The sequence below is a fragment of the Hetaerina americana genome, unplaced genomic scaffold, assembly GCF_022747635.1.
Source record: "Hetaerina americana unplaced genomic scaffold, ioHetAmer1.1.p SCAF_6, whole genome shotgun sequence".
Classification (NCBI taxonomy): Eukaryota; Metazoa; Arthropoda; class Insecta; order Odonata; family Calopterygidae; genus Hetaerina; species Hetaerina americana.
This window is the reverse complement of record NW_027287205.1, coordinates 58,256,567-58,278,904: the sequence shown is the minus strand read 5'-3', so window position 1 is coordinate 58,278,904 and position 22,338 is coordinate 58,256,567. Positions and strand designations below refer to the sequence as shown.

The following is a 22,338-nucleotide window of genomic DNA, read 5'->3' as shown; positions in this document are numbered from 1 at the left end:
TTCGCGCCCATCCCAACAAGTTGAGGTATTCAGTTGAACAAAAAAACGCAGCCTGCAGCACACCTCATAAAGCTGTAGGCACGCTCAATATGATTGTGGTAAACAGGCTCACCTAAGGTCTGGCGCATGTCCATCAAGAAATCTCCAGAGATTTACAAAAAAAATGCCAGGGGCAAAAGATGAGATAGTCTTGTATCGGCCGCTTTTGTACATTTGTGGTCCTATAATCCCAGAGGAAGAAAAAACCGTAAACCTACATCGAAATAAAAATGGGACCATAATGTGCCTGGGAGTAATGACGTCCTCATCCACGGAGAAAGAAAAGAAAAGACGGACCGAAAAAAAAACAACTAAACATCTCCGATACAAAGGAATTTATCATCCATCATTATGCTACCATGATAACAATTATACGCCCTCGATGCGGGGGATATGACAGGAGAGGGGATAGAGGAGCGAGACAGAGAGAGAGAGAGAGAGAGCTGGGAGGAAAAAAGGATAACAAAATTCGAGCTTCGGGAAGTACTGCTCGGATGCGCACCGGCTGAATGTAAAAAATAGGTAGGCGGGGGTGGAAGAAGTGCGATGGAGCCGGAGGACGAGAAAGGAGGAGAGCGCTAAGGGCGTGGAGGTGGGGGGTGTGAAGAGAAGGAGAAAAGAGGGCGAAGCAAAATAATGGAACGGGAACGTGGGGATTTTTTTCCACCCGTCCCTTCTTTTTCCTTTTTTTTTCAAAAATTCAAACCCGCCCCAACGAACACGAAAAAAGCGCCACCTCACCGGCAAAGCCCAACACTATGTCTCCCCGCGAACCTTGCACTCGCTCCACACGATGGGGTGAATAAAAATGAGTCTTCGGATGGAAAAAGGGAGTTGGGTGAGTGTGTAGGTGGGTGTGGGGAGCGGGGGTTGGGGGCAGAGATGGAGAGAGAGAGAGGGAAAAAAACACAAGGAAATAAAAAAATCTCTTTCCTTTCCCACCCCTTCCCCTTTCCCTCCTACCCCATGCGACCTCCTCTCCTTCCGCCAGCCTTCCCCGAATATCCACGAAAGGCGGAAAAACGCCCTTGGCAGCCGTACTCTAAAAAAAAAGATTAAAAAAAGCAAAAAAAAATAAACCCTCCACCTCTTCCCCACACCAATCCCGACACGACCCTTCAGGATCTCCTCTCCACCACCCCACCCCCATGAATTCTTCGTTCTCGTACCCTTACCTACTCCAAGCACCTCACCCCACGCGCCAAATAACCCCTCCCCTCCGAAACCCTCAACGCGCCCCCATCCCTCCCCCACTTTTAACGACTCGCCAACCCACACCCCCCCATCTCTCCCCCATCTCACCATCCCCCCCTTAATCCCCTAACCTCCCGCCCCACCCCCTCCTAACCTCCCCCTTCCCGCACCCACCTCTCCCTCGCGGGGCGTAATCTCGGATCCAGGGCGCCACGTAATCTCAAACCCAGGGGTCCCTTCTCGCTCATTACCCCGGCAGCGATGGTGGAAAGAGCCAGGCTTTAAAAAAAAATAGGGATGGGAAAAAAGTGAAACGGGGGGTGGGGGGAGGAGAAATATCGTCGAGAGAGCGAGCGAGAGAAAGGGTGGAGGAGAAATGGGGAGAGAGGAGACGGGTTGAAGAGTGTGATGGGGGCAGGAAGGGCGGAGTGGGAAGAGGCGAGGACGGAGGGAGAGAAGTACAGAGGGAAAAGATGATGAAGGAAGGAAAAAACGCGGGCGTGGGTGCAGGTTGAATGAGAAAGAGAAATTTTTGATGGGGGAGTGGGAAGGGACTTTTTTTCCTTTATTCTCCTGGAGTGGAGGGAAGGTGTGAAGGGAGAAGATCGAGGATATGATAATATTCTAGAGAATACATCTTGGAGATCGCAGGTAGAGGAGCGAAAATGAAATATATATATATATATATATATATATATATATATATATATATATATATATATATATATATATATACACACACACACACAAACACACACGTATGTGTATGTATGTGTGTATAAATATAAATAAATATATATATATATATATATATATTTCATTTTCATATACGAGTACATATTTTTTTGTTCGTTTTCGTTTTTCGTTCACATATTCGTTTCATTTTTCTCGTACATACAATGACGCGTATGTTTTTGCATGCATACCGGAAGAGAACTCGGCGGAGTAAAAATCATTTGCCGCCTTTTTACGCTTTCATTTTGTTTACAAGAAGTTGGGAGAGAATTCCTCCACAAGGGAAATGCAGAGGAGGGGTGACCTTAAGAGTAGTATGAAAGCAGGGAAAACAATCTCGCCTCGAGTGAGGAAACGCTTGGCCGGCAGCATGTTGAGAATATAGAGTCGCGGCTGCATCGGGTAGTAATGCGAAACTACAGGAGAAAAGCAATCGCGGGGACAATCATCACGCTGAGACAACTCTGGGATAAATGATTACACGCTTTCTTTTGAACGAGCATTATCAACACGTCATAGGGGGCAAGGGAACGAGACTTAAAAAGACACAATCCTCAAGACTATTAAATAGAGGAAAGCGATTTAATTTTTGTAAAAATCCCGATTCGATTGTGCTCGCCGATGCCTAGAGGAAAATCCTCCACATTGGTGAAGTCATAATTCGCATTACCGCGCTTAAATCAAAAGATTTTCCCCTGCGAAGTGTTGCAAAGGATGACGCCGCACTCTAATATTTTTCTACCAAATTGAACTCAACGGAATGAAAACAAAGCAGACTCAGTTTTCCAATTAACTAAAAAAAATAAAAATTCTTAGGATTATAAATCACAACTAGGGCAGGTGACGCTCTCGAGAAACGGATGCGCATTTTCTTCGGCAAACAATACAGAGTAACAAAATAAAAGTGAGCTAAAAATGTGCGGAAAAAAATAAAAATGAATTTAAGTAAGTCTCCAGGAGATATCCGTAGGGGGTATGGGGGGGTAGATTAATGAAATTAGTTCTCAAAGCCATAAATGCTCAAAAGGGCTCCTCGATAACTCGTTGTTGTGGGATACTACTTGACGGGTGAATCGCATGTACAATGAAACACTAAATGGAGAATTAAGATCTGGGAAATTTGTCTTCGCGATACCCGAGTGACATTAAAATAATTAACACATCAATCTCTTCATTCAACAAAGAAATTGAATAAATTAAAACAATAATTCCACCTACGCCTTTTTAGATCCTTATTCTAATTTAAGCCGACTTCTTTGTAACAGCTATACGAGGTTTAGCCGTTAGGTAACCAGTAAGCTCGTAGGTATCCGAATATTATAAACTATAATCCTCACTACCATTTCCAGCAAAGAAAACAAAACCCAAAAGGGAGTATATTTCTACCAAAAAAACAACTTCCAGGCTAAGTCCACATTTTATCGAGACATCGGAATTAATGTTACACTGACGACTGAAGGGGGTGCTGACGAATATTGCAGGCCTACAGAGCAATTTAAGTAGTCACCCTACCTCCCGCGATCCCAGATTTTTTTAAGAGTTAGGGAGAAATTAAAATCTTTCGAAAATAAAAGAAAACACACGAGCAACGATTCACTTTGATCAATGAAGTGCGAGAAATGTATGCGGTTGAAACAGTGGGGGGGGAAGAATTCACGATTCGAGGAACAAGATTTTTGATATCCATCGATTTATCGAGTCAAACGGCGATCAGAGGAGCGAAATGGGAGCGTGAGGGAGGGATGGGGAAGGGGGAGGGGGTCGCAGGAAGGGAATCGAGCTTGGGACTTCTACAATGAAGACGCGATGTGAGGCGGGGGGGCCCTCCGCCCCACTAAGGACTATGGCCCCCGGTGGAGAGTCGCGGAGTGGGGTGGCTGAAAAAACAAATTCAAAAGAATGATTTTTTTTTTTTTTAATGGGAAGACACGGGACGTGCGAGGGTGAAGGGTTTGCGGAGATGGAAGGATGGGACGGAGCGGGGGTAGGGGCGAAGGAGGAGTCGACGAGGCAATTAGGAAGAGATGGGGGATGCGGGAAGGGCGCACTGATGGGGGCGGAAACCAGAGTGAAGGCAAGGGAGGGACGGAGAGAGATATGGGGTGGGGGGAGGAAGAGTGTGTGACGAGAATGGTGTGGGAAAAGTGGGGGGCGCAAACACGGGAGGGGGTGTGAGAGTGGAGGGGAGAGCCGTCTACGGGTGGCGAGGGAAATGGCAGGATGGAAATGAAACTGGATGCAAAAACGGTAACTCGATCGGAAGGGGAGGGGGGGCAGAAAGCAGGAAAAAGCCCTAGATCGAGTGACACACACCAGAGTACGTGAAGGAAAGACAAGGCAAATTTCATTCTTGGCCGCCTAGGAAAAAATCCAATCCTGTAAAATTACTCCGTGCAGCGATAGCGGAATAACGGCACAAGCTTACCATTGCACGTACTTTCGGGAGCACAAAAGACCGGATGAATTGGTCCGCGGTATTTCAAGCATTAAAATCTTTTTTTTTTCTTAAACTTCCGATTTTTAAATACATAAATAGCTGAAATTATTATAATTGTCTTCCAAAAATAAATAGATCGTGGAGCCAACACCATCATCAGCATTAGCGAATAAACATAATTTTGCATCGCGAATAAACATAATTTTGCATCGCGAATATGCACGAATGCGAAGCCCGAACGAGAGCAATTAGACGCATTTGAAATTTTCATGCAACACACTTGTTTGTCTTTACGGAAAAACCTGGTTTTAAGCAGCTTACGGCTTCCCCAACTTAAAAAAAGGACACAACCCACATGGGCAGAGCCGACCGAAAATCAAAGAGGGCTGAAATTTCACCATGGGCAATCCAAAGAAGAAAGTGAAACGAATTATTAGGAAATATTCAAGGGAGGATGGAGGTGGGAGGGTGAAGGGGTGGTACAAAAAGACTGTTGAAATATAGCCGAGACGGAATGATGAAGACGAAAAAAACAGACGAATCGCATCACTCGGGAGTGACTCGGAAGAAAACGGAGGGACATAATTGGAACGGCATCAGCGATCGGTACGCGACATCGTCCACGAGGGGACGGATCTTAGGCGCGGTGGAAAACGCCCGCAGGAGGGGGAGAAGGACACAGAGCGAGGGACAAAACCGAGAGTGACCGGAGAGGATTCCGGAGCGGCGGCGAGAGAAGGGTGGGCCGGTGGGGTGGACCTTGGGTGCAAGTGGTCTAACAAATATGAGCCACTCCCCTAGATCGATTAATTTCTCTAGCTCGTTGGCTTCCCGCTTGGATACTGAGGGTGGATCGAAGGCGGTTTACGTGGGGCGGAATTTTCGGGAGGATATGCTTTTGCGGGCAGGGACGAATATGAGATGACGTTCCCCTCCCCAACAAAAAAGAACACCCCCCATAACCCACTCTCTCCACCCACACACGGGATCCCATCGACTATCCCCCCAGAAACGACCCCCTTCAAACCCTCCCGCCCTTACGGCCTCAAGCCTCCCGACCACCCAAAAGCTTAAAACCCACCCCGTCCCCTTTTAAACCTCCAACCCATCCCACAAGCTTTATCAATCCACATTTTCTGATCCCTTTTCCAGCAGAAACCCTTTCTCTCCCCCTCATCCCGCTCCGCTCGAAAACCGAACCCTGTTAGCAACCTCATCTCCTTTCTCCCGCCCACCAATCTCCTCCCACCCCTCTCGGAAGTAGACGAGACCCCCACTTCCCCGCCCCCGCCACATAAAGCTCCCGCAGTCCACCCTTTCCCCCAACCGATTCTCCCCTGCCGAAACTCTCCCGGAATACGAAGCTATGCGATTCGAAAGGATTAACCCGCGAAAACATAAGCCACGGGCGAAGGCGGCCCAAATGAGCCCTTCCCCCCCTCTTTTAATTTTTTTTTCAATACACCTCCTCGCATATTCTTCAGCGTGGACGGGACTACGGACGGCGAAATTTAATTTCGAGCCAAGGTAGGCGGTGCAAACGAATGGGAGGTGGTGGAGGGGGGGGGGAGAGGATTTTGAGAGTCTCGTTTACCCCGTTTAATGCCCAAACAATGCTCGTCCTTCCTTCGAGGCAGGGTAATGTTATGATTCGCACCCGGAATGAAAGGGGTTAAATGCTGAAAAAATATCCAGCCGGATGGGATTACTAGCCATTGCGGAAGAGATGATGGTCTGGGAAATATGAAGAAATAGTCACTTCGCCAAATTAGCCGCGATCGATGGGAAATCTTCCATTACGGTACAATATTTTGACCAAAATTTTCCCGGTTAATGTATGCAATGATAAACGATACTTCTATATTACTTATTATGCCGGGTGTGATATCACTGACGTAAGAAAACGTAGCAAATAAGGAGAAAGAACATATAAAAAAACCTTCGCACAAGGAATTTGAAATAACATTCCGTAGCTTATGCAGGGCGCTGTCCAAAAATAATGCTTTCTTTTAAGTAATTAATTGAACAGATTTCCACAAGCAATTAAAATTCTTCAGTGATCGTCGATTCCAATTTTCCGTGGCACGGTCGGCGCGCAGAGGTTTACAATAACTGACGTCGTGCCGCTTCCACAGCTTGGAGAGCACTGAGACCGGTTTTGCGGCAAAGCTTAGCGTCCCCCCACCTACTCCCAGTGGTACGATCCCAATACGACCAAAGGAGCGGCGCGGGAAATTAAATGTCATTACTTTTTGAAAGCACCCTCTATGAAGTCATAAAAGCATAAGAGTGAACTGAAAATAAAAACACAAAAGCGGATTGTGAATAAAATACGCCCACGGCACCATGGTACGAGACTGACTGCCAAAACTGATACATTTAGATATATATATATATATATATATATATATATATATATATATATATATATATAAATTTTTTATAAACAAATATATATCATTTTTATAAATATATATATATATATAGATAAATAATATATTTATAACTCGACAGTGTCACGGGTGATAGAAACGTACGCATGAGCTCGCGAGGCGCGGGCCGTCTCGAAGAATTTATTCCCCGGATCCTCCTGCATACGCGGAGGACTCTAAAAAGAGTGGCGGCCTTACTCTTTTCCCCCTTTTCCCGGGGAAGTACGCACGGGTCATCAAAAAAGAACAGCCTCCGCCCATTTGCATGAGATTGAGAGAGGCGCGGGAGAGAGCACATCCCGTTGCGTCGGAAACAACCCCGAAGTCCGTTGCTTCCCCGAATCCTAATAAAACGGGGAAGCACTTTGGCAGAAAAGGAAGCGGGCGGAAACAGATTTGCCCCGACCCTAATGAAGCGGTCATTCGAGAAAAGGATGCTGTGAACCAGGGCGACGAAGCGTGAACTCCCGCCGACTCGACTCTCCTTTTTTTTATTTATTCGATAGAGGGCAGGGAATTAGTGAGCGAGGGTAGGAGATGGGGGGGAGGACACACTTTGAGGAAAGAATGGGGGTGGGTGGGAAGGGAGGAGGGGGTGTGAAAGGAGAACGGCCAAACCGTTCCGCGTTCTGTCTCTTCCCGCTCCGCCAAGCTCGGCCGTACACTTAAAATCGCCCACAGACTAGGAGGAATGCGCGAGGGCGAAACATCCAACGACCGAGCCCATATCGTTCCCGTAAATGTTGGAGGCTCGTGCTCCTCTCTCCCACATCCTTCCCAGGTAACAGAGCTCCCATCAAAAGCGGGGGGAAGGGGATACGGTGATCACTCCTCCCTCCCCGCTCCACTGCCTCACTTGAACCTTCCGCGGCCCAACCGTCGGGAGGGAGAATGCTGCGCGAGATCTCGCGATGATCAACGCGACAAAACTTTGGATTCCCTCGAACCGGAAGTGAATCAAGCGACCAATGCCCACGGAAAGTTTAAAACTTCTGAATTCTCACAGATCACTGCCGTTGAAATGATTTTGAAACACTCATTCTGCAGCGAGGTTCGACACATGAATACCTGCACGCAAAGTAACTGACGAGAAACACTGCCTGTGTTACTGATTGACGTACAACTGACACAGTCTCAAACGTTTCACAAAAATAATTCCCTTCGATGCATACCTTTTGGAAATTTTTCACTCAAAGGTTTATCATTTCGTTTGGAAGCGGCACGAGGTAAACGAATACTAACGACTCTCACGCATAAAATGTGACAAACGAGGCATCAGCCACGTAGTTATACCTAGGGCCGGGCACTCTTTTACGTAACAAGACTTCACCGTATTTAGAATCTACGCCAAAACAGCGCTGAAAATGACGACCCGACTCAACTTAGAATAAAAGAAGAAATTCAGCTGAGTGGTGGCAAATTAAAAATTCACGACCAAGATTAGGATTATAAACAAGGACTTTTCGAAGCCTGGTTTTCATTTATTACTGAAACAAACAAAATCGGTTTGAAACGGAAGGAAATTAATCTTTTCGGGATGAAGAACTTCATAACAGTTAGGAAATATTCGGATCGGAACTACACAAAGATTTACTCAGCCAACTGTCATCAAACTATCTGCCCCGACTCAAGTTTTTCGATGTTTACTAGTGCTGACCAGGGCCCAATTTTTATTTCTTAAGAGGCCCCAATATCCACTTACCTGAACCTGACCCCCTCGACACGTTTGACCTAAGGTATTCATAATGTCATACCTATTTCAGCGGCGCTCCTAAAAGAAAAGACGACATTCATTTGCGGAAATTATTTCTCCGTCATATAAACTTGTTTCGCCCACTGTGCATGCAGTTTGAACGGATAGGAAACCATTCCCCAAGGAATGAGAAGCTGACGACCTAAAACTCCGACCGGGGTCGAAAAGAAAAAAAAAATGAAACCGGGGGAAAAAGTATAATCCTTACCGTTGATGGGCCCGACTTATCCCAGACCATGACACCTCGAGGGAATTCGAATGAGTACTGCCTTTCAAGGCCGCGGGAATATAAATGTATTTTTGTTTAACTCTTGGGATGGGAAGGGAACGTAGGAATCGAGTTATTTACCCTTTTTTATGAAGGATAAGGATATTGAAGTGGGAAGTAGTAAGAGAGAGAGAGGCAGGAATGATTGCTTGAGTGAATGGACGAAGCTAGGGTGCAAGAGATAGTGAGTGTCAGTCAGATGTGAGAAATTGAAAAGGGATGACGGGTTCACGATGGAAAAAGAGATATGGGGAGAGGGATCGCGGTGGAGAGGACGGCAGGATGGATGAAATGATATGATTTCCATGGAAATGCCCTCGATCCGCCATATTTCGCAGCGCTCTCAATTTCCCAGGAAATATTTCCCCACTCTTCGGAGATTACAACAAAACCTCAGTTAAAACATTATGAAAATAAGAGAAAAAAATTCCAGGGAGTGGTTGAAATGCGAATGCAATCTTGAGCGCAGGATTTAAGCTCTACGGTTACCGTGAAATGATTCGCGAGATGTAAATCGGAATTGAAAAAAACCCGCTCACACACAAATGTCCGAATACGTGCATACGCGGGGGGGTCTTCGAATTCGACGCATAAAAGTTTCTGAGTTTCGAGGAAATGCTCATAGAGAAACCTTTTGATAAGATGAATAAAAACGCAGAAAGTGCTTTGAGTGTGGCATTTACATTTTTTTAATACCTCCCTGAGAATGCATTCGGTTGAAAAAATTTCTCTGCTTGAGAAATTCAAAGGTGCAACCAGGCTTACCGCCAACGCCCATAGCACAAAAAAATAAACTTGTCGCATTACTGAGATTACAAAAATGATGAATCAAAAAAAAAAAGATCTCATGAAAATAACAACTTTGAACAAAATAACGGCGGCAAGGCGGAGGGGGTGAGAGTATTGATTGAAAACCGCGTCTGGATCGCGAATCTCGACAGTGAGCGGAACACTCGAATTACCTCTCGCGAAATAGCCCCGGAAAAAATTTAGCCCACATTATTACGAGATCACTCCGAGCTTATGAAAGAATAGTGGAGGAGTGGGAAGACGGAAAGGGAGAGAAAAAAGATGAGAGCGGGCAAAATAATTCATCCCTTATTAATTTCGCGAGGTTTCATTTGAAAAGGAAAACACATCTCGAATTTTCGCGCACGGGATTTCTCCGAGAGCGATAAAAAAAAAGGATTTCATGGAAATCCGCTATTGGGGGAGGAGGATGAGGAGTGATATGGGTCTGTGCGTGGGAGGGGGCGAGGCGACGACATGACGGGGTTGGATACACAAATGAAAAAGGAGAGAGGAGGTAAGAGGGCGTCCGCCACGATACGCAATTACGGACGACTTATTGAGCGGAGCGGTGATGTAACGAGGACGGGGCGGATCCTTAAATAGACGAGTGAAGTGGAACGAGTGGATTTGGAAGGGCAATTGAAAATATAAGGACAATCGTGCTTTGAAAGAAAGCACGGGGCGACGGAGTGAGAAATAAAATCAAAATCTCACGAATTTTCACGTGCCATTTTAAATCGGATATTTATTACAACGAATTAGCCGAGACAGGGGTGTGGGGAGGGAAACCAACAAAGTTAAAACCTAAGTAACCGGGAGATCGCAGCATTAGAAAATTACGTATTTTCAAGAAAGCTTTAAAAAAAATACTTCCAAAGCACGGTGCCTAATCCTTTCTATGGTTGAAACATTAGTCAAATCCATTAGAGCAATATGAAACATAGCCCATGACAACGAGCACAAGTACGAATGTAACACGGGAAATGCACACGCGATTCTCCGCATGTCGACCCGCCCACTAAATCTTCTCTCCACTAAACCGGGTGAAGCATTTGGTAACGAACGACCGCGATAATCGAGCCCCGACTCATCCATCATCTGCACTACACTTTAGGCCCAGGCCCGCGAGTGAGCTATGGGGCAACATCCCTCACCCGATCCGACTTCTGGGCCCAATTCCCCGCCCCGGGCTTCGTGCGTGACACACATGGAAGAGGCCGTAACGGCGGCGGGACGTCGATGCGGAACAGGTGAAAGAAGGAGGGAGGAGAGGAATGCCATAAAACGAACGCAGGGGGAACGGGGGCGTCAATATAAAAGTGAGTTTCGAGAAGAGGGTGTGTGACGGTGGGGTTCTCGACGTGTTTTTCCCGCCCGCCAACATCCCTCCCGGAGGGTTGCCCAAAGAGTGACGACGGGGAGGAAGGAGAAGAGCAAAAGGAGATGAAGTAGAGGAAGAAAGAGAAAGAGAGGAACGGGTCGGATCCCCCCCCACAGCGTGAGCGTAAGGGGATGGGGAGGAAGGAGAAGGTGGTGCGAGGAAACAGGGAAGGAAAGCCCATTCATTCGAATCATTCAAGCATGAGTTTGCCTTGAATTCTAAATATCCCGGAGTCGGCTCTCTCTGCTCCTCTCCATTTTAATAAACGCACAAGAATGATCGAGGAGGAAGAGGAGAAAGGGATGGGGGGAGAGAATGACCCAGGGAGGGGGCGCTGGGATGCGACCGTGGGGGAGGGAATGTTCTAGAGGGGGCTTAATGGTGGGAATGGCAGGACTGGGGAATGAGATGGGGGTCTGGATTTCAGAGGAGTGATGACGTAATAAGGAGGGCTCGGTGAAGGGGAAGAGGCACTCGTGCTTGGCAAACGGGGGTGGTGACGGTGAAGGGGGGTTGGGGGAATGGAATACCCGCCCCCTTCCCGCAGACCTTTTCCACAATGATGGAAAGAATGAGCGTGCAAGCCTGGAAGCGGATTCAAAAGGAGTGGAAAAAAATACCTCCACAGGGCTGAAGGCGAGGGTGGAGGAGAGACGCGAAAAAAAATAAAATAAATCAAATTATAACCTCATGAGAGTGGGAGCACGGAAGGAATCGCGCACAAAAAAAATCGCACTGCGGGCGAGGCGGGGGCTCACCCCCGTCGTTGGGGTGAGCGCTCGCACTACTTACCCCGCCCGCCAAGGCGTGAAAACTGAGTTTTCTCCGTGCGTTGGCCGCTCGCATCTCAAATGACTAGATATTTGGCACCTCCCGTCCCGCCTGGAATGCCGAGGAGGGAAGAGGGGATGCGAAGGTACCTGAAGTTGTGAATTCGTGAGCACGAAGCGAGGCCGGGTCGCAGATGCAGTGACTGAATCCGATCCCAAATTTAGAAAAAAAATACTTGGGCCCTGTCGAGTCCTGGACAGGGGGGGAAAGGAGTAAAGTACATTCTTTGGCGCTGGGAGACTACTGCAGGAATGAAATCTCTCATATGAACGGAATAAAAAACTCCTCTCATTATCGAGATTTGAAAATTTCAACGAAACAAAATGCTAACTCCACCGAAGTGGTCGGCCATCTACCCAGGACGCCGTCGGAAAGTCTTCAGGGTTCTTCAGGGAACGAAATTGTGGAGAACAAGACAGAAATGGAGTTTCTTCCGCGCCGTGAACGTGTCGATATGTCCACTTGCATCTTCCCTTTCGGAAGACTGCAAACAATTTTAACGGCCAAGACAGGGACACACAAAGTCATAAATGTGAGCCAAAGTAAACCAACATATAGTATGTTCTCTTCAACAGAGCTCCAATTCATATTACTGTTAATCTTGATGGGAAAACTCAAAAAATCCCCAGTAGAAAGAGGCAAAGAGTCACATGGACGCTGATTTCTAAGCTATATCTTTTGAAAACTTTCTCCAGAATCGAGCTTTTTTTCCTCGGCGGAAAGTAGGCGACTATTAACAAAATGCCCAATTAACGAAACGATAATAAAGACTCCTGTCAGCACAGACTGAATCCAAATCATAATCGACCAATCTAACCTTCATAATCTCCGACCATCCATTACGACAAAATTTCCTTCTTTAATTATAAGATGTTTGCTGACAATCTGAATGATTTTAATCGGATTAAATTTTTCAAACGTTCTTACATGTGAAACATGAAATTCAATTTTTACCAAATAAAACTACACTTCTTCACGAAACGCTTCCTTCAACGATTTAACAAAAAAAAATGGAATCATTCATTACCAAAAGCATTTAAATCCCTTAACAATGACCACTCTTTCAGAATCATTTAATATACGCTTGAATTCACTTACGCCAGGGCTCGTCAAATTCTTCCGACTTTCACCATGGATTTGATATCTAAAATATCGATAGTTCAACGTTAACGTAAAGTCAGACACTCATCCTGGAAATATTTTACCAAAAAAAACTGACAAAATTACGCAATGCTTAAAAGAAAGGAAGATTTACTCTACTTGACCGGGTGACCAAACCAACTTCAGCAGCCGACAAGGCAAGGACAGGAAATCAAGCCACATAAATGAATCCTTCATCGAACATCCGATTGTTCACTGGGACTTGGAATTAAAATACACAACCGCCACGACCACTGTTGAACCCCAACATTCATCAGCGATGCAACCCTATGCGACTCAACTAAGTTCACGGGCACACGAGACACATTCACACACCTGCAACATCACATTACAAAAATAAACACACGAGAACATAAAAATTTCAGCCAACTCCATACACATTTTCATCAATTCACAAAGGTCACAAAAGAGCAATGTAAGCATTCGAATTTAGTCACTAGTACAATACCTTAAGAGTTAGCTTGGAGGGGCGTCGGGTCGCGGAATAAAGTCGTTCATTACTTTCCACACTGCGACCCGACGACCCACGAGTAAAAAAAAAGGCAAAAGCACACCAGACACTCGCAAAGACAGGACGGACACACAAGACAACCGGGAGTCACCAAGCACCAAGGAGGAAAGTGAGAGGGGTGTTTTAACTGTGGAAATACGGTGAATGTAAAAAATAAAACAAAAATGAACACGGACAGACACGTAAAATTTTGCAAGACCGTGCAGGCAATAGTGCATGGACTGCGGGTATATAGAACATTCAAAACACTAATACCACGAAACGTGAAAAGCTAGTTATTAATCCAGTTGTTAATGGTTAACGGTTCCCGGTGAAAGTTAACGTATTACAGAGATAATGCCACCTTACTTTTCACTAAAGAGCAACTTGATTTTTTTGAGTGAGTACTTTCGTAAAAATTTATCCAAACAAGCTTTTGTCTTGAAAACACCGATGATGTGGATCTTAATCTCCGAAGTTCATGTCGAATGTAATTGCTTGCGTACGTAATTGCTATACCATGTTTATAAAAGCACACTCTGGACTGGGGTCCAAAATGGCACAAAATTAATGATAACTATGAAAATAAAAATGAACGTAAAACTCACGCCAAATTTTCCACGAGTACAATGATCGTCATTTCGCAAGAAAGATAGATACTGAGTTGACGAGCGCGATTCAGGGACTATCCGAACTTCTATTTTCTCGCAAGAGGATCCCCAAAAATGATCCGCACACGAAAATGGAACTGAAAATTTGATTTTAAAAATTGATAATCTTTGTTTTCGGACGCTACTTTCGAGAAGAGAAACAAAATAATATCAATAGGAACTTCCGAATAAGAGAATAAATTTCATCACGTGGCACCATTTGTACACAAAGTAACATATCCCTGAAATGGTTTATTCACTGGGAACCAGGGATGACAAACACGAGAAGGGTTAGAAGTTAAAAATGCGTGAACTGGTGTAAAATGGGTTTGCAGGTATTTTTCATGGGAGACGAGTAAAATATATGAAAAAAATGATCATCGAATATAAGTACCTCCCAAACGGTGTTTCTGCTCCCTTAGGCTGAGATGATGGCCGCCTGTAAGCAAGCAAGAGTCTTCTAAATATTTATTCGCAATACACTTTTAGGATCCCGCTCATCATCATTCACACACCTCACTCAAGTGACCAAAGAAATTTCAAGTTAAAATGTGCGAAAAAAATGCACTACCTTACCCCAATTAATTCCTACTCCCTTTAATGATAAAGAGCTTTTGATCACAGCGACTCTTGCATTTATCTATTACATTTCTGTTGCATGTGTTGCAATTAGATGAAGGCAGGCAAGTTTACATATAGTAATACAGTAGTACTACTCAAAAATTATTATTATTATTATTCTCATGCATTTATTATAATAGTGAAACAATACAGAGTGTACACTTATGATCTAAACTGGTTGATTAAATCTAAATTATTTAAAAATAAACTTAAAGTTTACACATCAAACCTTTCATGGGGAAAAAAAATTTGCTGAGAACAAATTCACACAAGGGAAACTTATTTCTAGCGGATGCTACATTGAAGTGACCTTGTGCCAAAGCCATGTTATAGAAGTTGAGAGTTCCATCACCTGTCACAGTCAGAAACTAAAACCAGTCTTACATTTCACGCAATTTTAAAGAATAGCGAAGACAAGTAAAAAAAAATCTGAAAGAAAGCGTTTCAGCACATATTTTTAAAACAGTAACAAAGAGATGGAAGCCAGATGCTAGTGATGCTGCGTAAAAATACCGATTATGCACTTACCTACTTATAAACTTTCGGCATCATATATTTCATCACCCTAATACAACAGGGGAAATTTAAAATACTTGGCGCCGGTTTCTTCCAAGCCGCCTGATCACAAAAAAATCTAACGAGACGACCAAACGCACCTAATAACTCCGAAATTGTTTCTTGCATTGGATAGTTTGACGAATGATATTAGAAATAGAGAGAGAGGGAGAAACATAGACATAGGATAAGATGCAAAAGGGAAAAGCAACACTTTGAAACATTTCTGCAAATAATTTAGCGCTAATACACCGGATGATTGCACTTTGAAAATTTTGAAATACACCGAGACATACGCACTTCGCTCTCATCAAATGAAAGCCTCCAAAAAAACGGATGAACGCGGCATTTTTTTTCTTTCACACACCCGGATCTGTTCTCTGCCTACAGGGCCCACATCCCTCACGATCAAAGGGATTGTAAACTGTATCTTCATCAAGTGCGAAGCTTCCTTAGGCGAATTAAACAGGGCGAGAAGGCCACTCTACTTCAAATGGACTGAGAGCGGAAGTAACTAGAAAGGTACGAATGGTGAATGAATGGTCTACGGGAGTGGACAACCTAAATGCCGGGGACGGACGAAAAGAATAAGTTGAAATTCGAGTAATGACACAAACCTATTTACACAGCAATAACTATTGGAAGCTAATGAGGAGAAAATAATCCACATAAGACCACATATTTATTATTATTTTTTATTCCCCTTGATCATTAATGCATACGAGAACGAATCAACAGGAACGGTAACTTCGGCCGAATAAGTTTTGAGGGAAAGATCAACCCCAGCCGTACTCTCTTATAGTACGGCTGGTGTTATTCTATCCCACAATGCACCCGCGAAGCAATGTACATTATTCTTTCGCTGTATTTTTGCAGCAATGCACTTGAATAAAAAAAATATTATTATCGAAGCCATTGTCAAAATTTTGCAGTAAATCAAAACGTCAAAAATACATCACGGGCAGAAGTTACTATAAAAACTAATCTAAAACTATCTATTGGTTTGATACGACTTTGAAACCGAAATGTGGATGCAACCTTTTGCTCTTGCTAACATTGAAAGCAGTACTGTCAACTAATTTAATGCCAACATTAACATTTTGGCAATGTTATTCAACCCTCGCAATATTCTGGAAACTTGGCTATCCCCAATGAATCCTCCATGAGGATGCTGTACCATTCAATTTTACTGAACCGAACCCACGAGAAGAACACGAGAAACCCGAATCCCGACATAACTACCCAATGATATAAAGGTAGAGTGTTAGGGTTAGTTGGGTTATTAGCAAATAGGGGGAGAGGTGGACTAAGGAACTCCGCTGCGGCAAGTGTGAGTTAACCGAATAAATAGACAGCCCAGCAGTGACGATTGCGGAAGAAATGACGGATGGGTAAGGGGTGATGATAGGAGGACTGGATGAGAGAGTGATGAGCCGATTGCCGTACGAAGGAAGTCGCTGAGAGATGGAAAATGGATGGGGGGAGGGAGGGTGGCCGTCCGGGAGAGAATCCTTTAAGAAGGGAGACGGGGTCGGCCGGTTTCCAGAGAGCCGAGTGTTTGGGATTGAGGAGACGGCTCAACTTGAGCGGAAGGCGTTGATATCCTGTGTTCGAGGAGGAGGAAATGAAACGGTCATTTTTTTTATGAACGCTTCCTATAAACGATCAAACGGCGGGTCTCTCCGAGGCATTAATGAGAAACTGAAATTCACTTCCCATCGAATGGATTCAAGTGAGTGCTAACGAGTACTCGCGGTGGCTCCGCGATGGATTACGTAGTTTTACATTCTACGAAAAATGAAGGGTTGACCATGTTGGATTCAGATGTATAAAAAGGTACTCTGCTATGTACCTAGGAAAATAGCTGTTCGAAGAATGAATAGCCGTCGACAAAAATCCATGGATTGTGGTGGAAAACTTCACGGAGAGGTCGGTCAAGGGTAGGCAATTCTCCAGCCCTTGAGAGAGTCACATTCTTTTTCGAATACGCCCGTAAAACGGGGGACCATCGAACTTCTGCACATTTAGTGAGACATATGAGAATGCGAAATGACTCGTGGGGACAATGTGACACGGAAAATTACGAAGAACAGTGACAATACAGATTCCCAACCAGTGGAGGAATACATAACGGGATTCGGAAGACCTAATTAGAAACTGTTATCCGAGGACGCGGGCACTGAGATAAATATAGAAAATAACCTTTGGGGAGAGGAAGATAAATGAAGAAATGATAAAAATTGGGAGCACATGAAAATTGATAAATATTCGAATTAGACAGAAAAAGTGGAATGAAGAGGAGACACTGAGAGATCGTTCGAAGTGACAGGTAGTCAGGACAGAATGTTCGGTAGGCGAGGGAAAGGGGAAAGAGTTCTGCACCGCATGAAGAGTTGTATAAGGTAATAACGAGCCTCAAAAAGGTACTCAAGTTATGCTGAAGTGCTTTTTAAAGTCCATGACGATGCGTAATAGGTTTCGAGGACCGTAAAACCGATCTCTAATCGCTATGCTACATATGATCATGAATTATGAACCGGGAAGGACACTAAACTTCCGAAAGATGCGCCGGAGAGGTAGGCGGAACGGAATGGCTGGCTGGGAAGGAGAAATCCGGAAGAGACGGAGCGAGTGAGCTAGGACGGAGGAGGGGGCGAGGATGAGACGGTTGGGGGGCGGAGGGGTGCGGAGTAAGGGGTAGTGGGCTAAGGGATCGCATAAAGGGTGCAAAAGAGAGCACTCGGCGGCCATGTTTCATTATTAACACATTTTCCTTCCCTTTTTTTCCTCGGGGTCCCGCTCTTTTCTCCTCCCTTCCCTCGTTCCAACGACGCCGCACCACAGCGACCCTCCCCTCCCCCCTGATCCCAGGGGTGGCGGGAACGCGGCGGGAGGAAGGAGGCCGAGTGGATGGGTCGAGGGAAAGAGCGAGGCCCCCGATGACGGAGGCGCACTGCTGGGGTTGAGGGCGGTGGATCCCTGAATTTCCATTAATTTTGGAGATGAGGGCGAAATGTGGGTGGGGTTGGAGACGAGGGGGGGGGTGAGACAAGATGAGGGGGTGAGGAGAAGAGAAAGAGAGGGAGGGGGGAAGTGAATATGGATGGGGGGAGTCGGGCAAGGAAAACCGTGAAGACTGCGAGTGAAAAAAAAAGAACGAGGGAAAGAAGCATAGAGGGAGAGAAGGGAAACACAAGAAGGTCGTTTAAATTAATTTCGACGAAATTTTCCCCACTATCATAAAAAAAAGAGGAAGCGAGCTCTGGGACGCAAAATTAAATCTTAAATGTTTCTTCATTATATTATTTTTCTCTGCCGAGCAATCTCCGCCCGGCCTTCAATTAACTGCGATAATGTTCGAAGCAATTATTTGGAAATTTTCTTCGGAACTACTCCGAACGCGAAATATTGAAATAGGCTCTTTCCCGAGGAATCTCTGACCGCACGTTCAACGAAGGAGCTACCTTGTTATGGGAAAATAGCCCCCAAGTAAATAACTTCGAGAGCAGCAGGGCAGAGGAAAATATGAGCTTCAAGGAGTAACGTATTTCGTATAAGTGAACCATCATGACTTTTTCAGCACTGCAATTCTTCTATAACCCCGACAAACACCATCAGCCTCTTTTGTTTCTTTAAAAATGAGGCAACAGAAAAAATATTGGCTGTAGAAAGGAAAGATTCAGAAAGAAGACCTGGCCAGGACATCTAGCCTCAATGGAAAATGGCAGTAGAAAGTACTACCCCGAAGTAAGCGGAAATAAACCCAAGGTAATCGTTGACATTCCCTTTTTAATGAAAATAGGAAAGAGAATTAAATTACGAAAATACGCTTTCTATTTACTCAGTAATAAAGTCATGGTGGCAAAAGCAAGATAAGACAGGAGGCGGATTAGTCTAGAAGAAAATGTTTTCTGTCCTAAGCATCTACTTCCAGCCAAATCAAGAGGACCCTACACGTAAATTAGTAGCCACGAAAAACTTTTCTTTTCCAAGAAATGGAGTCGATTTCCACAGCTTTGACCCGTAGACTATAGCAGTAGCAGAGAGATGAAGATTAGAACCTTTTAGAATAACTATTCTAGATACGATTAATGAAACTATAATGGATTGACAGAGTAGCAGACGAAGTCATTCAAAGACTCGATGAACTTGAAAGCCTACGGCAGACATAAGAATATGAAAGAAACTAACCGGATAACTGTACATCCCGAGGCATGATGCATCACTTAAGGCCAAAATGGAAGCCGATAGAGGTGAGATTTACAAAGGAAGGTCAAAGGATGAACTAAGTGAGACAGTGATGGAATACGACAGCTCAAGAAACTACGATGGGTTACGGAGATTTTCAGCTAACAGCAACTGTGGAAGAGATGCAGTTCTCTCTTTTCGTGAGGTGAAGCAATGCATCGAATCCGATTTCGCCAAAACATCCGCAGAAACTGCAAGCAGTAAGTGTTTTTGCAAATGGTGAATTATTCGGAAATTAGTTTCACGGAGCCTCCTTTCTTTTTGTTAACATGGAAAAAATTCAAGCGAGTTGACGGGTGTTAGAATATAATTCAACGTTAATCGTCGGAGAAAGTAGATAAAACGATTACTAAGATTGGAGGCCGTAGCGCGTCACAAAATGCAAGCAAAGGGTGGGGGGGGGGGGGGACGAGAGATACAGAGGGCTTAAAAATAACACGGGAATGTAAAACTAATTAAGCGCGGTGTAAGAGCAGGTTAACTTAATTTCACGAAGACAAAATTAGATGAAGACCCTAAAAAAAAAAAATCTTACGTTTCGCAAGCAAATATTTATTCTTCATGCTGCGCAACATCTGTAGTCCGTTTACGAGGCAGTCTAAAACAATCGGTTAAAAGTGATGAGAAAAGAAGTTCATTAAAGGTAATTCATGAGCCCGACTTTTAAATTATCCCCACGGTGTTCACGTCCCATTTTTTCACATTTAAGTTAAAAGGGTCGACATAATTAGATTCCTTCTACTTCATGTCATATTCCGGGGATTTTTTTTACGGAGCCTTTATAAATATGGATAGGAGAGACTGAAGAATTATTTACATTTAGGCGAGTAGTGAACATTGGCATGCGTCGGTAGTCCGAATACATGTAAGCAGCTGATATGCACGAGGATTCGAAAATTCACATAATTAATTTTTCAATTTAGTCCTTTACACGCATGTAGGGAATATATTTTATCAATTGAATTCGGCCTCAAACAACCTCCCACTCAGTGCCAAAATACAAAATAAAACAGCAATGAAAACCCAAAAATCATTAAAATACGACATTATGTGGTTGCAGTCGAGTGTTGGTTCCGCCGGCCGCGATGGCAAATCACTAGATTTTGCCCGCAAAAGGAAGAGGGAAAGCTTTGCCATCATGTTCTCCTTGAGACCCCGATAAATGTGGGGAAAATTAGGGAGCAGCCGATAAGATGAATACAACTAGCACGATCATTAAAAACCTTGAACTTTTCGCGAAAAAAATACACCCGATCGGGGAGCAGTTTTTTTTAGTCCAAGCACCTCTTTCAGGTTGACCGAACAAAATGCTACCGCCCGCCGCCCCCCTTTCTGGAACGTTAAGCATTCGCGAGGCGCAAATGATGAAGCGCCTCGCGACGCACGCCTCCACGAGCCAAAATCCCTGCGTTAACTAACTGGACAACAAACATTACCGACTCCCCACGATGACCACCAATTAGTTCCCAGTCGTCCATGCGCGCGGTGCCAACTCGATCCTATTCCACCGGCCGGAATGCGAAGCGGAAGGGGTGGATTGAGAACGGGGGGAGGGGGAGAAGGGGGGGGGGGCGAGAGGAGGAGGCTACCTTGTCCCCCACGCCGTGCCAAAAATATTCCGCGGTAATACACAGGGGCCGTCGTGCTTGTCGATGATATCCAATACCAACCAACCCCCCCTCCCTCTCAACCCACGAATACCATTTCCACCCTGCCGTCTCGAGTGGTGTCGGGCGATGCAAAAGCCCCGACCTGAATCGAGAACCGCCCACTGGTTTGAAACGTGAGCGATGGCGACATGATTTGAGGGTGGGAGAGGTCACGTTGATGGGGCGCGGGGGGAATTGGGGGTCTCGCCGGGGGCTTTGGGAGGGGAGTTTGAGTTCCCACCTCTCCCCACGACTCTCCTCCATCCTCCCAAACCCTCTCGGGCGATGTAAAACGCGGGAAACTCGAGTGGCCAGTTTTTCGGGAGGGATAGGTATGGGTTTAGGGGGGGGGGGGGTAGGACGAGCGTGGTTGGATTTGGAGTGGCCGGAGGGGGGGGGGGATGGGGGGGTGCATAGTGCATGGGGTGGCTCGTCCGCCCCGGTGCGAGAGGGAAAGTGGGGCTGGAAACTCGAGACTTGAAGTGGCCGACGGTCGAATATTTGGGCTCTCAAGTGGGCTTCATTGATGAGCGAGGAGACGCCGGCGGTGGGGCGGGGGCGGAGAGAGTCGGTGGGGAGCAGGGGGACGGTGGAGAGGAGGGGGCAATGGTGGGGCCAAATATGAGAGCGGTTACGTGAGGAGACCATGTGATGTGGTACGATGGGACTCCTGGACATGCAGACGACTATGGATATGAAATACTAGACAGGTGGAGTGGCAACCTGGAGGGTACGCTGGAAATTAACATTCATCCCGGCGAACAAGAGCCTTTTCGGGTTTACACACTTTTCATCGTTCATTTTTGACCCTCGGAGCACGAATTTTTTTGACTCAAAAAAAAAAACGAGCTCCCTGCACAAATAACGGCAGAAAACCACGCAAATAGCATGGGGCGATCCCCCATCGAAAGTAAATTAGAGAGATCAAATTTCCTCATTGGCATGTATTGAACTTTCCACAAAGTCATGCGAATTTATTCGCGAACAAAGTGATCCCTTGCGTAAAAACAAATGACTAATTTTGGAAGGGTGCCAAGCAAACTTTAACTGATCGTAAAACTAATTATTCGGCAGAATGGGACAAAAAGCTATGCTTTCAAAT

At 45.2% G+C, this 22,338-nt stretch overlaps 1 protein-coding gene across 2 annotated transcripts in view; it reads right to left on the bottom strand.

Moving 5' to 3' along the window:
* LOC139694955 (transducin-like enhancer protein 4) overlaps positions 1 to 22,338 on the bottom strand; it is a 485,346-nt gene that overhangs the window by 42,614 nt on the left and 420,394 nt on the right. For both annotated transcript variants that reach the window (XM_071593486.1, XM_071593487.1), the window contains exon 8: positions 14,558 to 14,602. In XM_071593486.1, the coding sequence (XP_071449587.1) occupies positions 14,558 to 14,602 (45 nt within the window). The remainder of the gene's footprint in view (positions 1 to 14,557; positions 14,603 to 22,338) is intronic.